The sequence below is a fragment of the Lissotriton vulgaris genome, chromosome 1_1 (genome assembly GCF_964263255.1).
Source record: "Lissotriton vulgaris chromosome 1_1, aLisVul1.2, whole genome shotgun sequence".
In the NCBI taxonomy this organism is placed as follows: Eukaryota; Metazoa; Chordata; class Amphibia; order Caudata; family Salamandridae; genus Lissotriton; species Lissotriton vulgaris.
The window spans coordinates 2,029,437,868-2,029,454,926 of NC_141685.1; the positions used below are offsets into that span (position 1 = coordinate 2,029,437,868).

Sequence of the window (17,059 nt, forward strand, 5' to 3'; positions counted from 1 at the left end):
TTTGTTCCTCTTCAGTTAAAAGAAGAAAACCAAAAGTTCTTTTCAGAACTACCTCCAATTCTCATCAAAGAGCTATAATCTTAAAAAATGAAGAGTAAGTGAAATATAGTGCATTGATAATTGAAAGGAGAATGAGTAAGAAAGAACAGAAAGGTATGAGAGGTGAAAGGAAGTGAAGTAGGAGGAATGAAAGAAGGTGAGTGTTAGAAAAGAAAGTTATGACACAGTGAATAAACTGGAGTATTTCTGACATATCTGTAAACACAAAAGTAACGCATTGCAGGAGTGCGTCACAAAAGTGACGCAACTCCAGTAATGTGTCCTTTCACATGGAAAAAGCACCATGTGAAAGGTTTGCTGTGAAGCAGGCGCAAGATTTTGGCGCAACTGCATCCTAAAAGTGACGCACTGCGTCATTATTACCAAGCTTTTTGCAAGGAACACCCCCTCTGCATGCATTATACCTGACACTATTTTTTAAAAAGTGACGCATCTAGGTACATGGGTCACTTTTTAAAACTCTGCGCCATATTGTATCTGCATCAGGTATATTGTATGCAGAGGGGCAATCCCGCGCAAAAAGCTTGGTAATAACAACGTACTGAAATCTATGAGATTTCCCTGCGTCACTTTTAGGATGCTATTGCGTCAAAATTTTGCGCCGGCCTCGCATCACTTTTATGTTTACACATATGTCAGAAATACTGACGTATCTGTAGCTCCTTGCAACATGATTCGTCATACATTAAATATGACACATCTGGAATGTCATAAGGACTGTGGACAGAAAAGTGACGCATCACACCAGCAGTGTAATAAAATGTGCCTCGTTGCACTATATTTAAAGGATGCAACAGCATCCTAAAAGTGACGCAGTGAAATCTCAAACATTTCACTGCGTCGCTATTACAAAGCTTTTAGTGGGAGAACACCCCCTCTGCATGCATTATACCTCACGCAGATATAATGTGGCGCTTGATTTTAAAAAGTGACCCATCTACCTAGATACCTCACTTTTTAAATATAACGCAACGCGGCACATTTTTTTACACTACTGGTGCAATGCGTCACTTTTCTGTGCGCACTCCTTATGACATTCCAAGTAACGCATTGCTGGAGTGCGTCACAAAAGTGACGCAACTCCAGTAATGTGTCCTTTCAAATGGGGAAAGCAGCATATGAAAGGTCTTGCCTCAGTCTAACACCTGCTGTAAAGCAGGCACAAGATTTTGACGCAACAGCATCCTAAAACTGACGCAGTGAAATCTGAAAGATTTCACTGCGTCGCTATTACAAAGCTTTTTGCGGGAGAACACCCCCTCTGCATGCATTATACCTGACGCTATTTTTAAAAAGTGACGCATCTAGGTACATGGGTCACTTTTTAAAACTCTGCGCCATATTGTATCTGCAACATGATTCGTCATACATTAAATATGACACATCTGGAATGTCATAAGGAGTGCGCACAGAAAAGTGACGCATAACACCAGCAGTGTAATAAAATGTACCTCGTTGCACTATATTTAAAAAGTGACGCATCTAGATAGATGCGTCACTTTTTAAATATTGCATAACAATGCGCATTTTTTTACACCGCTGGTGCGTCACAAAAATTGACGCACAGGAAGCGCAAAACTAACAGCGCAAGGCCTTCATAAATATAATCCTGGATTTTCCCCGTGCTTCGCCGGTGCGCGTACCATGCGCTTCCCCCGCGCAAAACGAAAAAAAAATTTTAATGCCCTGCAGGACCCTATTTTAGTCCCTACATCAAACCTAGGGGGTCAGAGGGGGTCTACTCTTCCCCCTTATGGTCATTTGCCCCTTTTTTTTTCAAACCCCTTGTGTCTCGATTTTACCGAGACACAAGATGGCGGCCGCTCCGGACTGTTTAGAATGTTTACAGACAACTGAGAGCCAATCAGCTTCCTGCGCGCAAGTCGCGTGTCGCGCCGGGAGCGCTCACGGGTGCGCGCACGGGAGAGCGCCTATAGATATATATATTTTTTTGAACCTAAATTACTCAAAATCCACTGGAGCACATATCTTGAGACATAGCAAAGGCACATCGGGCTACCAGTCCCTACAATTTTGCCAAGTTTGGTGGAAATCCATTCAGCCGTTCGGGCTAAAAGTGAAATCGACCGCCCTATGGAAATTAACATGGGGAAAACGCGTTTTGGGACCCCCCTTTTATCTCGGCCCCCGCTTGACGAATCCCCCCCAAACTTTCAGGGAAGGACCGGACCGCCATGAGACCATTTTCCTGAAAATTTCAGGCAGATTCGTCAACCGGCGCCAAAGTTATTCAAAATAGAATGTTGAGATTTAACATTGAAAATTATCCTAACTATAACTACCTACTGGCGACTGCCAGTAGGTAATATATATATATACACACACATATATACTGCTCTAGGCATTGAAGGAGAATGTAAACCTAAATCTTGCAGCATGACCAGGATAATGTATGGATCAATGTGCAAATGTGTATACAAGGTTGGGAGTGAGTGACTTCCATTTGCAACTTTTCCCCACTCAGCCTCGCTTTTCAGTGAATTTAATAGGTTTTTTAAATGCTAATTCCTAACTATAACTGGTGTGAAACCTATGTTTTTTTCAGTGTATATATATATATACATATACACACACACACACACACATATATACATATACACACATATATATATATATATATATATATATACATATATATATATATATATATATATATATATATATATATATATATATATATATATATATATATATATATATCTTCACTGAAAAAACCATAGGTTTGACACCAGTTATAGTTAGCTGGAAATTTTACTGACATAAAACCAATGAAATTCCACGTTATAGTTAGTTGGACTCACTATAACTTGCGCGTGTAATGCACTGCTGATGACATTACATATTACATCACTCATGACATGGTCAGTGACATCACTTATGACACCATCCAGTGAATGTGTGTCTTTCTAAAAAATAAATATGTTTTATATATGTATATGTAAAGGTCGAGGGAAGAATAAATGTTTAAATTATTGTCTTAATGAATGTTTTTTTCAAAAAGAAATGATTGGATAACTGGCTTATTAAGTGTATCTTAGTGAATACATATATTAGCGAGTAATGTTTAAATATTTAAATATATGTATCAGTGTTTCACTTTGTGTATAAGTGGCTGCATGGGTTGGTGAGTACCTACATGTGTAGGTATTTGGGTTCTTAGATGTTTTTTTAGTATCAGTATGAGTGTTTGTATGGTTTTGTGGGGGTATTACTAATCACATAGATGCATGAATGACTAACTCTCTCTTTGTATGTGTTTAGAAGACAGCATATGTGCAGGACTGTATGGGTGGTTGAGTGTGTATATGTGTGTGTTAGTGAGTGAATGCCTGCCTCACTAGTGTCTTTATCAGTAACGAGATATGTTTTAATTTAGTATATGTGAGTATTGATATATATATAAGTCAGTATATGTGAGACTAAGAGATACAAAGAGTTCCTGTTTAAATAAGTATGTGTTTCTATAAGTGATTGTTTAAGAGAGTAAGTATGTATAAGTTTCTTTAGAAGTAACGTGGTAGTGTGTGTATAGTTTTATATGCAAATAAATGGATGTTCAATAGTTTATTTGCATGTGTGAGTATGTGTGTGAGTAACTTTTGGATGATGGTCGGTGTGTAACAGGATGTATAGGTGTATCACTACATATGATGAGTGAGTATATGTATGAGTGACTATATAGAACTGTTGGTGAATGAGAGAATGTGTATATAGATGGTGGAATTACTGAATTGGTTGTTGTAACTGGTATGGGTATCTCCATTTTTTTGAAAATGTTAATTTCTATTTTCCAATATGTTTTTTAAGGGTTACATTACACTTACAGGAGGTCTGTCATCAGTGATGTCATGAGTGATGTCACTGACCATGTCATGAGTGATGTAATATGTAATGTCATCAGCAGTGCATTACACGCGCAAGTTATAGTGAGTCCAACTAACTATAACGTGGAATTTCATTGGTTTTATGTCAGTAAAATTTCCAGCTAACTATAACTGGTGTCAAACCTATGGTTTTTTCAGTGAATTTCATAGTTTTTTTGAATGCTAGTTCCTAAGTATGTAATCACGTTCGTAACTAGATAGTGTCACCGCCTACACGTCCTGAGAAGCGCATGTAAAGTCATGTGACTTGAAAACAAGACTTCCAATTGGTTCTTAGTAGTTTCTGTTCTGGAATTTACACGAAGCACTCCACCCACTTTCCTCACAAGCTTTTCTACTCTCAAGAGACAACAACGTCGAGCATCTTCCGGAAGACTTTGCTGAAATGGCTGCCCTTCCGCATTCATCTTCCGAATCTGAAGGAAATGAGCGACCACCGTTAAGAAGAAAAAAGGAATCTTTCATTTGGCAATTTTTTACTTATCCTGAAAATCAAAAGAAAGTGAATGCGCCAAAAGTAACCTGCACGATATGCAATTCGGAGCTCTCAAGGGGAAATCCAAATAAAAAATATTCCTTTTCTATACACACCATGCAGCGGCATGTTAAACAAAGGCATCCTGAGCATTATGCAAAAGCATCGACAAGAGCCCTGGCCACGCTATTACCATCAGAGGTGGCCAGCACATCTTCTGGTGGACGACCTGTATCTCCATCGAGTGCTGAGATGGACTTGAGACCATATCTTGCGAAGGTGCATATGAAATGCAACGAGTGTGGAGAAATTCTTTTGTATGGAGAGCAGAGCCTCGTTCTTATTAAACTCAAAATTGAAAGTCACAAATGCCCCAAGAAAAGATAAATTTCTTCACTTCATTTTCATACTATTACATACTGAAAAATGTAGTAGCAACTTTAAGAAATCGAAAGCATCATAACACTTCTTTCCCAAAAAAAAAAAAAATAAGTTATTTTCAGAACTAACTCTTTCTACCAAAACGTGCTCCAAGAGCATATTATGAGATGTTTTTTCGCCGCTTTATTTTAGTGCGAGACCGGGTGCGCGCACCCTCCTATCGCGTACAGGACCTGACACTTGCATGTGAAGTCATGTGACTTCTAAACAACACTTCTAATTGGTTCTTGGTAGTTTCTATTCTGGAATTTACACGCAGCACTCCACCCACTTCCATCACTTTCTTTTCTACTCTCAAGAGAGAACAACGTCGAACATCTTCCCGAAGACTTCGGTACAATGGCTACCGTTCCGCATTCATCTTCCGAATCTGAAGGAAATGAGCGACCACCTTTGACAAGAAAAACGGAGGCCACGCTATTACCATCAGAAGTAATCAGCACATCTTCCGGTGGACGACCTGTATCTCCATCGAGTGCTGAGATGGACTTGAGACCATATCTGGCGAACGTGCACATGAAATGCACGAACTGTGGAGAACTTCTTGTATACGGAGAGCAAAGCTTTACTCTAATTAAACACACAATTGAGAGTCATAAATGCTCCAAGAAAAGTTAAATTTCTTCACTTTATTTGGATAGTATGACTTACTGAAAAATGTCGTAGCAACTTTAAGAAATCAAAAGCATCATACACTTGTTTCCAAAAAAAGTTCTTTTCAGAACTAACTCTTTCCACCAAAACATGCTCCAAGAGCATATTATAAGATGTTTTTTCGCCGCTTTATTTTAGTGCGAGACCGGGTGCGCGCACCCTCCTATCGCGTACAGGACCTGACACTTGCATGTGAAGTCATGTGACTTCTAAACAACACTAATTGGTTCTTGGTAGTTTCTATTCTGGAATTTACACGCAGCACTCCACCCACTTCCCTAGAAAACCAGTTTATCGAAAAACTTTTAAAGCCTCCTCTTATGAAATATTCAACATCAATCACATACCAGAGTACTAAATAGCACTATATACACTCCGTCCCTTAATTATAAGAGACTTATTGCTATGTAAAAGCAACTTTTGTTTTCACGCGATAATGTGAAATGCTGAGCCTGTTACACAATTTGCTTTCACATATATGTTACTATTCTCCTTCGAGCACTAACACCGTAGAAAATACCACCAATAGCGGTGATATTTTTTACACCGAGAACGGGCGATTTCTATCGCTTAGAGCCCTTACAATTATAAAGTTTTATTTCCTAAGTCTCTGATCTCCAACTGTGCAACGTAGCTCCCCTGTGTGTCTTAATAAGGTCCATAAACAAAAACTACAGGGCCAGCATTATAAACATGCACAGAACCACAAAACGACAAGAGCCACCATGTTGATATATATCCTTAATATAATAAACCTCTGAGAATAAATACATATTTCCGTGGCACCCCATAACACAAATGTGGCGTCCTCTGACTCTGCTCCATTACCAAACACCGTAACTCCCCGCCCCCCTCACTTTTCACTAAACTCCGCACTCCACCCCACCCGGACCCCCTATTACAAACGCCCAACCTACCCTCCCTGCCCAAACCCACCATGAACCTCAAACTGCCCCTAGAAAACTTATAAGACACAGGATTACTAAAACTCAAAGAATACGCAACAGGCAGATAATGTAAATAGTACATAAAGGCACATATTTTTTCCATAATACTATTTAAAAACATGTTCTATTTTTTATAAATCTATCATGCATCTGACCCTCTAGAACTGCTTTCAAAACGTGAACTATAAACCTCTACTTTTCATTTTCAAACCATACACTTTCATCTGACCCTCTAGAACTGCTTTCAAAACGTGAACTATAAACCTCTACTTTTCATTTTTAAACCATACACTTTCAATTACATTATTTTGTTATTTACAATTCATGTAATGTTACACACCTTTTCTAAAATACACCAGTCCCTATCATTTATAAGGATTTATTTTCGGTCTTCATCAGTGACACTTTCTTAACATATAATAGAAATCACTATAACTTTTTAAACGACAATGCTAACGCGGTAAAAATAACCCTTCATTTGCTTTCCTTTAAGAATGCAGACTATGTACCCCACGCATGCGTTTCTTGATCTTTGTATTTGGCAGCGAATACCGACCTTGAATCGGAAGACATGAACAAGACCGCCATTGTCACATTTAAAACTGAACGTTGCATCTGCTCACACACATCTTTCACTAAGCTAACATTCACAGAAAACAGCATTGATGTAAAAAACAAATTGACCTTGCTTTACAACTCCCTCAAATCACTCCCTTATTTTTTAACGCATCCTCCAGTTCAAAAAAAGCTACTTTTTTGATAACCACCAAGCAATATATAAGTGACTAGACTCCTAGAAAATGTATCAAGTCATTCTGCTCCTCTCCACTGCATAGCCGGCGACCTAATTCTGTGGAGTTGCTATACAACCAGCGGTGCTGCGCCGTTTCCTTTACCATCTTGGGAAATTCAAAATGGATGTCCCTCCTGCCTTCGCAAACGAGCCGGGCCACTTAGAACTATTTCGACAGGGAATGCTTCTGTAATACGGCACCTTACCACTCTCAACTTTGAATACTTCATATCGATTATCATTTCGATATTCGTATTTCACCTGTGTGCAGCCTGTATTTAATTGCCTGAGCTGTGATTTCACGTGGGCCCTGGATTTATGTCTCTGCAATTTGGTACCTCCTGAACCGAATTACAATCACCTCATGAGTCCGTTACTTGATCATGAACACTTTTGTTACAACGGAGGGTTTATGGCCTTTGCAGCGATACAAGGAGTTCTGGGTCATTGGAATATATTCGCAGCGGCGCAAGATTTCCTAACAGAGAGCTACATCGAAAACCCACCGAGCTGCTCTATGATGGTAAAAGACGCTCCAATAATGACAGATCATGAATGCTCCTTTCATCTTCTCAATTGGATGGCTGACATGTTTTCAGATGATAACAATGATTTCAGGTTCGAGGCACTTGCTGCATACTTTGCCTACACAATGGACGGTTAACTCTTTCCTAACAGCGAGCTACATCGAAAACCCACCGACCTGCACTCTGATGGTAAAAGAGGCTCCGATTATAACAGATCATCAGTACTGCTTTACTCTTTTCCATTGGATAGCTGACATACTTTCAAATGATAAAACTGATTTCCTGTTACAAGCAGAAGCTACCTATTTTGCCTAAACAATGCTTCAATAACTCTCATACAAGCCATTGACGTCCTCATTTCCTTTTGGTTTTCTATATTCTTCACGTTCTTTTCCATATTTTCTTTTGAAGAACAGACCTATTTGCTTTACTAACAGTGGACATTATGATTTCGTGTTGTTTGACAGCTGATTCATAAAGTAATGATGTATAACCACTTGCATTTTCATATATCGTTCCTAAACTGAAAGGCCAGAAACCTTCTTCCATTTATTAAAATATAATATACTTCCTTATAAGAGTGTACAATGTTTTTTTCCAACTATATTCATTTTTCTTCAACTATAGCGTTTGTATTCCATGTACTACTGACAATACCAATTACTGTGTTTTTTGCAATTTCTGTACTCATATTACATAATGATTTGCCTTTAAAACAGTACATTTCTAAATAAACATTTCAAATATTCACGGTTTCTCTTTTAATCCATAATCTCAACTGAAATGATTTCATTTTGAAAAACTATTCATGGGTTCCACATAACCTTAACTGTAGACACTGAAGACCTTATTTATAAAGACCTTCCGCCGCCAGTGCCTCATTTTTTAAAATGGGAAAAAGTAACGCACCGGTGGCGCAAGGCCTTCATAAATAAAGTCCTGAATGTTTTCTTTTCTCGACCTCACTTACTGATACTAGAACCTGCAAGCCAATTACGGCCCGTGAACTCTTTCTTAGTAGGTCGCGCACCGTAAAGACAGTTATACCACTGTTAACATTTTTTTTTTACTGTTACTAAGCACCAACACAGTTCCGCTTTACTCAGAGTTAATCACTGCTCCCACGCTTCTACAGGCCAAACGCTATGTCGTATTTCTCTCCTTATCACCCTTTCATCTCCACAATAACAAACAGTTCTCCGCCTGCCACCAGAGAACAGACTCAGATGCAGAGGCACCAAAGAGTGAACCCATCACCAACTGCCATCTCCGGCTGTTTCCATGGTTACACCTCATTCTGCACCTTGCTGAAGGCACAGGTCAACAGTTCATGTCTTAACGTTCTACAACAAACTAAGAACACTATTTTCCCTCCAGAAACACCTGCCAATACACAGCTCTGTTACATATCTTGTTTTTTCACACCCAATAGTACTTTTCGTTTAACATAAACATTAACATGGAATGTACTGTTCAATCTCCACTTGTTACAATCAACCAATCATTTTTATTTTTTAAACCACACCCAGCCTCTTCCTTTTTCTTTATTTAGAATTTCAACTTCTAACTACCATTCCACTTCCAGAACCGATCGGAGGACGACTACAAATCCCTTGAAAATGAAGGTCTGGCTAATAGGACACAGTTATATTCACTGGAGTGAAAAATATGCAGTAAGCAGACGAATTTGCAACCTCAGCTTACCAAATGTACACATAACATGGATTTCCAAAAGAGGATTGAAATGTCACCAATTGATTCCATTGGTGAAAACTTTTATGCATCTCCCAGAACCAGACCTTATAATTGTGCACTGTGGTGGGAACGATCTAGGCACAATCACTGGGGTAGGTCTGGAAATGCTTCTAAAAGACACCTTTCAACAATTGATGACACTTTTTCCTCGATCTGCCTTGGTATATTCCAATATATGCCAAAGACAGAAATGGAATTGGTCCAATCAACACTGTGCACAATTTGAGAAAGCAAGGAGGCATGTAAATAAATCTGTTTCTGCGTTCCTCAGAGATTATAGCATGGGTTCTATTTACCACAACAACTTGCGATACCACATGCAAGACTTCTATAGGAGAGACGGTGTTCATTTCACAAATGAGGGAAACAGAATCTTCCTCTGCAACATCAGGCTCTGCATCGGTACTTACTTATAAATGCAGAAAACACTCAATTAACACAAGGGCTCTTTTCAGAGCCACCTTATATCTAAGCACTCAAACTTCTGATTTATCTCCATTTTCACACTCTTGTGAATAGGTGTGCGCGACCGGGTGCGCGCACCCCGTTATTTTTTTCTTGAAAAAAAAGATATCTTTTCGCGTTTAAGGGCCTTACTGCATACCCCGAGAAAACCTACGCAGCAAGACAATCTCTACTTTCTCCCCTTTCCATGTTTCAACGCTTTGAAATGAACAATATATTTACTCGCACTGACAAAATGGCGGACAAAACTTCCTGATTTCCTTCGAATCGAACGTTAACAGACGTCACGCAGCAAAAACAAATTCCGCTCACGCGCAGCCGCTTGGGTGCGCGCACGTGTGCGCGCCTATAGATATATAATTGACTTTAACTTTAATTTTCTCAACAACTACTGAACGGATTTACACCATTCCAAAAAAAGCGTAATCTGCGAACAAGACTCTACAGTTTTGGCAAATTTCTTATAAATCCATTCAGCCGTTCGACCTGTAGCCGAGTCTAAAGGTCCTATGGAAAATAACATGGAGAAAACACGTTTTGGGACCCCCCTTATATCTCAGCCCCCACTTGACCAATCCCCCCCAAACTTTCAGGGAAGGAGCGCAGCGGACCGAGCCATCTTCCTTGAGAAATTCGCAAAGACTCATCCACCAGGGCCAAAGTTATTCCAAATAGAATGTTGAGGATTTCCTATGGAAACTAGGTCCTAACTATAACTACCTACTGGCGACCGCCAGTAAGTAATATATATATATTTAAGCCATACATCAAACATCCCAGTCGTTCCGCCTTTAAATAGTAGTCCTGATTCGTCAGTTCTCATCACACACAAACCTGTAGTTTTTGTGGAAAACTACAGATCCCAGCATGCACTGCCACTGTATGCAAGGTAGGAGATGATGCCGATGCTGGAGTAGTCCATGTGGATCAGACTTTACACGGAGCGCTGTATGGAACTGTGGCAGACAGTGCACTAGAAACAAAGTTCTCCTCCTGAGTCCCCAGGACGCCATGTGTGTGATGAGAACTGACGAATCAGGACTACTATTTAAAGGCGGAACGACTGGGATGAGTTTGATGGACTGTTGGCAGTACGGGGGTGAGAGATGGCATTTGATAAAGGCATTGTGCCGAAACGCGTCATGCCGATGTTCATGGAATAAAGTTCCTTCCTGCAGTAACCCCATTGTGTCTCCTCGTTCTCTTCGACAGTGGAAGGAACCCTGGTGGTATATATATATATATATATATATATATATATATATATATATATATACATACATACATACATACATACATATATATATATATTGCTCTGGGCATTGAAGGTGAATGTAAACCTAAATCTTGCAGCATGACCAGGATAATGTATGCATCAATGTGCAAATGTGTATACAAGGATGGGAGTGAGTGACTTCCATTTGCAACTTTTCCCCACTCAGCCTCGCTGATACAAGGTGCATCCGGGGGCATACATAAGCAGGACTGATGTCATGCAGGGTAAGAAAATCTTCAGTTGGGCAACAAAGGTGTACTTGTTCAGCAATGTAGTCAAATATTTTTCTTGTTCCAAGAACCTTGAATAGTTGCAAATGTCCAACCAAGTTGGAAGAGCAGGGTAGTAGCTGGTGGAGCCAGAGTGTTGTGAGGAATGCTATACCCCAGTGTTGTTCTTTAATATTTGTTTGTGTTGATCTATTTTAGGTTGCAGAACGTTTGAAAAGTGAACCAGTTAAAGATGAAGACTGGTCTCTCTACTTGCTAAGCTCACAGAGGGCATGCAGGCTTCAGATGACTGAATCTAGCGAGGAATATGCAGACGACCTGTATGAGGACAGTGAATTGCACTCCTCGCTTTTCCACATGGTTAAAGGTTACGCCAGTGATGCAGCAATAGAGAGAATTAAAAACTCTAATTTTCTGTTTGTGGACTGTGTGAACCAATTGCTTAACTATACAAGAGTATTAACATATTCATAAATATTTGTCATATATAAATAACTTTATTAAACCATCTTAGAAAAAACATTAAATTAGATGTTGAAGCATTAAATATAGTCACATTTTCTTCATATTTCTAAAAAAGAAACCTGGAAAAAGTCTGCTGTAGAGTTGGTGCCATTTCACATAATTTGAGCTCTCAATCATTATTTTGTACCATACCAGTGTAAAACTAATAAGCATTAAGTTTTGTATTTTAGCCATAACTGAATACATTATGTGGTATTGTTTGACATGCAGAGGCAGAATAATAAAATTGCTGTAGCAAATCACATATATTGAAAAGCACTCATCCTAAAAAAAAAAAATACAGACTTCCAAATCGGTTTAAAGGTTTACATAAAAATATCTTTTACCCTATTCCATGCCTTTACCCTTTCTGTATTTTATCATCTAATAAAATGTGCAAGCATAAAATAGGTCTGTGAAATCACAATGTGTATGCTGCATTATTTTGTTTTTGCCTATTTACTTTCATGCATAAAAGTACAACTTTATTTACAGTAGAAAAAGAAGAGATTCCCCATGATTCCTAGGAACGCAAACAGGTGGCTTAAAAATGCAGCGCTAATCTCATACTGGTGGCTGACCATTGTGCCGAAGTCCAGTGTAAGGCCACAGAAGTTGCTGAAGTGATGTCCATGAGTCTCCAATACCAAGGGGAGCCGCCTCTGAATGTCTCTGAAAGTACAGGCCTGCAAGAAAACTCATCAGTGCTGCAAGTAAGACCATGACGGTGAAAGAGATCCAGAGTGTTTTATTCCCTTTGGAGAAAGAAGTCCTGAAATGAGATGTCCACGAAGAGGATCTGGTGGAAAACAGAGAAACATACAGTAGGAGTTTGAGATCTGACATACTAATTTCTCTAAGATAGTCCATACCACCTATAAGAACCGTGTAACATAATGTGCTTAAAAATTACAACGTTTGGTGTGCACCCAAAAATCTTGAAACAAAGGTCTTTATGGGGCAGATTTAAAAAGATTTAGCATCAGGGTTGCATCACTTTTGTGCAACAGCCCGATACAAAATCATTTTTGTTATTTACTAAGCCATGCAAAGCCACGTTTAGTAAATATAAGGTAATGCAAGGCAGCGCAAAGTGTTGCCTTGTGTCACTTTGCACTGGGAAATTGTTCCATGGGGTGGGTGGGGAAGCATGGCTGTCCCAATGCTTCCACCCTTAGATTTTGGCAGATTCCCAGATTTAGAAAGACTTGTACACCTGGGCCTTAGACCTGTCAGCCTAAGGGTGATCTTTCCACAAACCTTTTGCTTCTCCTCCATTTTACTGAACTTATTTTTGTGGCCTTAGGACTTTGTGCACTTTACCACTGCTAACCAGTGCTAAAGTGCTTGTGCTCATGCCCCTAAAACATGGTTAAATTGGCCTAAACCCAATTAGCATATTTAATTTAGTTATAAGTTCCTTGTAGAGTAATATACCAGGCCTATAAATTAAATACTACCTGTGGACCTGCAGCACCTATTGTGCCATTCACTTAAGTAGCACCCTAAAACCTGTCCCAGGCCTGCCACTGCAGCCCAAATGTAGTTCTAAACTGCCATGTGGACTTGGCAATCAAAACGCCTTGCCAAGCCTTAAACTGCCCTTCTATTACATTTACGTCACCCCTTAGGGAGGCCTTATGCAGCCCATAGGGTATGGTCCCTTGTATTTAAAAGGTTGGATATGTACCTTTCAGATTTACATGTCCTGATCGTGAAAAAAATCTAAATTTGTTTTTAGGTTGAGCCCAGGCAGCGTGCATGCCCTGTCTGCAAGACCTGCTGTATTTTCTACAACAACTTAGGTTCACTCCAGCGTCGCTCTTCTTTGCTGCCTCCTTACTTGTTCGTGCAGCCGATACCTCACTTCTGGCCAAGGATGAGAAGCACCAGCCAAGTACAGTTTACTTACCCTGGCATTCTTTATCTGTGGTTTTGGGGGAACTCTTTTACCTCTGCTATCCTTCACCCCAAATCAAAGACATTGCAACATGTGTGTTTTCAAACCCCCCCCCTATCGCAGATTGTATTTTTTGTTCCTTCATACACTTATTTTTTTGATTTGCATACTCGAGCTGTCTGTTCTGAAATGCTGCGATGCTGAGACTCGAACCTGGTTCCCCACTTCCAAAGTCAGCCACTCTGGATGTTATGCCACATCCTTTCTCCAAGACAATCTGCTTGGGGGGGGGGGGTTATCATGGTTTCCCTCCCACCATGCACCCACCCTTAACCCCTTCCTCTTCCCCCCTCCCGCTGAGCACCCGAGTGAGTGCATGAGAAGTGTGTTCCCTTCATTACAGACCTAAGACCTTTCACTTCACTCCTGAGGCAGAAGCCGGGAGGTAGACAGTTTAGATCGTTTTTAAACTCACTCGCCGAATTTTAATAAAAAAAATATTTTTCCCTCTCACTCCCCTTTAGCAGAGGCTTATTAGCATTTTCGCTGCTTTTCTACACATCACTGCCCCTTCTCAGCCAATTAGGCTGCTGAGTGATTTTGGGGCTTGGAGGCGGCGGCAATTTACGGCGGCCATCTTGGGGTGGAGGCAGGTTGGCGCTCTAGGCTTGGGGAGCAAGTTAGCCACACGCGCTGAAGCGCATAAATTGAGCCTCCTATAGGGCTCTGGTCAGACCTAAGACCTTTCACTTCACTCCTGAGGCGGAAGCTGGGAGGTAGACAGTTTAGATCGTTTTTAAACTCACTCGCCGAATTTTAATAAAAATTGTATTTTTCACTCTCACTCCCCTTTAGCAGAGGCTTATAAGCATTTTGCTGCTTTTCTACACATCACTGCCCCTTCTCAGCCGATTAGGCTGCTGAGTGATTTTGGGGTTGGAGGCGGCCAGCAATTTACAGCGGCCATCTTGGGGTGGAGGCAGGTTGGCGCTCTAGGCTTGGGGAACAAGTTAGCCACACAAGCTTAAGTGCATAAATTGAGAATCCCACCCTTCCACGCAGCGGATGCATTCAGCGGGCGCACCACTTCGCGCCAAATGAGAGCCTAAGGAAAGCCCGTCTGTGCCCGTCCATGACAGGACGGGCCCAGGGGCTGGGAGGATGGGAGCTATTGCTGTTAATGGAGCAGGTAAATTTAATTACAAGAGGGAACAGCTCTTGAGGCTTCGAGATGACCCTGCTGTCCTTTGTCCCCATGCGATATTTCCTAAGGACGTAATGATTCCTTGCCCTCACTGTAAAGGTGTGTTGGGTCCTCAGGATTCTGGCACTCCGATAATTACTAAACCAAAAAAATATTCATTACTCCTTTTGAACTGTCGCTCCCTCCCGAAACATGCACAGGAAATACGCATGCTGCTTGAGGAGCGAGAGCCAGATGTCCTGTTCCTCACGGAAACTTGGCTAACCAAGGCCTCAGACCCGGATTTAGTTTGTGCCCTTCCCCTTTGTTATGCAATTAGTAGAAATGACCGGCAAGGCAGACGGGGAGGTGGGGTAGCGATTATCTATATAAATTCATTTGGATGTCGCACCTCGGAGAGCCAGCTCTCTGAGTGTGAGAGTCTGTTTGCAATCACCTTCTCTCCCACATGTTCCCTTTCAGGGATTGTGGTGTACAGGCCACCTGGATTGCATACAAGCTTTTGCGACAATCTCCACGATAAGATCACCCACATTATCAGCAGCACTCCCAATTTTTCGATCTTGGGAGATTTTTAATATACATCTAGATGACCCACTTGCCCCCCCTTCGCAAGCTCTACTGGAAGGTCTGGGGATGCTGCAACTTAAACAAATTGTAGTTGGACCCACCCATTTGGCAGGGCACTTAATTGACCATTTTTTCACAAACTTGGAGATTAGCTGGGATGAGTCACATTTTGTCCCTTGGTCAGACCATGCGTTGCTATCTTTTACATGGACCCCGGCCGACGTTAGCAATCCGGCCATAATCTCCAAGAAAATGGGTCGGATTTGGTTGAGGCTCCCTTTGGATAACTGGGTAGCTACCTTAAATAAGTCCACCCCCCCCCCCTTTTGTGCCGCACCTATTAGAGCAAATGCGGCCTTCAATAAGTGGGTAGAGACCTCCCTTGATCTCATCCTTCCTGTAACTAAAGTCCGTCATCGTACCGGCTCGAATAAACTGCCTTGGTACTCCATGGACTTGAAAAATCTTAAGCTTAGTTGCAAGAGGGGTGAAAGAAAGTGGAGAAAGAACTTCTCTTGCGAGAATAAAAATGACTATAGACTGGTACTTAGGGAATGTAAGAAGCAACTAAAAATCGCACAATCTATTTACTATCAAGGGAAAATTGCTGATGCCACAAATTCACCTAGGGAAATTTTTAAAATATTTAAGTCCCTGGTCACCCCCCCTTGTCTCCCTAATGAGGTAAATGACCCCCAGAAACGTTGCGTTGAACTGGCCCACTTCTTTGCCACGAACGTTGCTAACATATACTCAGCCTTTCCACCTTTTGCCACTACCGAGACCACTGTCCCTCTCACGGTGCCTGTTTCCCCAATTACACTTGAGTCCTTCCCTTTATTAGATCTACCCACGGCCGAAAGGCTCCTTAGGAATCTTAAATCCGGATCCCCCTTAGACATCGCTCCGCCTTCGGTACTTAAACAGGCCTCTGCTATTGTTGTTCCTATTATTAAGGATGTCATCAACTCCTCCTTGGTGGCAGGTGTATGCCCCCCCCGTGGAAGCAGGCCAGAGTTAAGGCTCTTTAAAAAAAAAAAACCTTCCTTGACCCTGAATAAATGGTCTAACTATCGACCTATCTCTCTGCTGCCAGTGATCAGTAAAATCGCAGAGAAGCATGTCAACCATACATTATCAACGTTCATTGAGAATGAGGGAGCCTTGCATGCTACCCAAATGGGCTTCAGAACGAAGCATGGAACAGAGACAGCTCTGGTCGCAGTAGTAGAGGAGACCAGAAAAATCATAGATGGAGGAGGCTGCGCGGCGGTGGTCCTGTTGGACCTCAGCGCAGCCTTCGACACGGTAAACCACACACTCCTGATTCACCGGTTGCAGGAGGCTGGCATC

At 41.1% G+C, this 17,059-nt stretch overlaps 2 protein-coding genes across 3 annotated transcripts in view; one reads left to right on the top strand and one right to left on the bottom strand.

Annotated features, from left to right (window-relative positions):
• Positions 1–12,295, top strand: part of DNAI7 (dynein axonemal intermediate chain 7) — a 562,546-nt gene extending 550,251 nt beyond the window's left edge. Inside the window, exon 15 of the mRNA XM_086920321.1 lies at positions 11,727–12,295. Within this exon, the coding sequence (XP_086776447.1) occupies positions 11,727–12,002 (276 nt within the window). The 3' untranslated portion in view covers positions 12,003–12,295. The remainder of the gene's footprint in view (positions 1–11,726) is intronic.
• The window catches only part of IRAG2 (inositol 1,4,5-triphosphate receptor associated 2), a 1,414,859-nt gene continuing 1,409,805 nt past the window's right edge, over positions 12,006–17,059 (bottom strand). For both annotated transcript variants that reach the window (XM_086920312.1, XM_086920307.1), the window contains one exon: positions 12,006–12,831. In XM_086920312.1, coding sequence (XP_086776438.1) covers positions 12,597–12,831 — 235 coding nt within the window. In that variant the 3' untranslated portion in view covers positions 12,006–12,596. The remainder of the gene's footprint in view (positions 12,832–17,059) is intronic.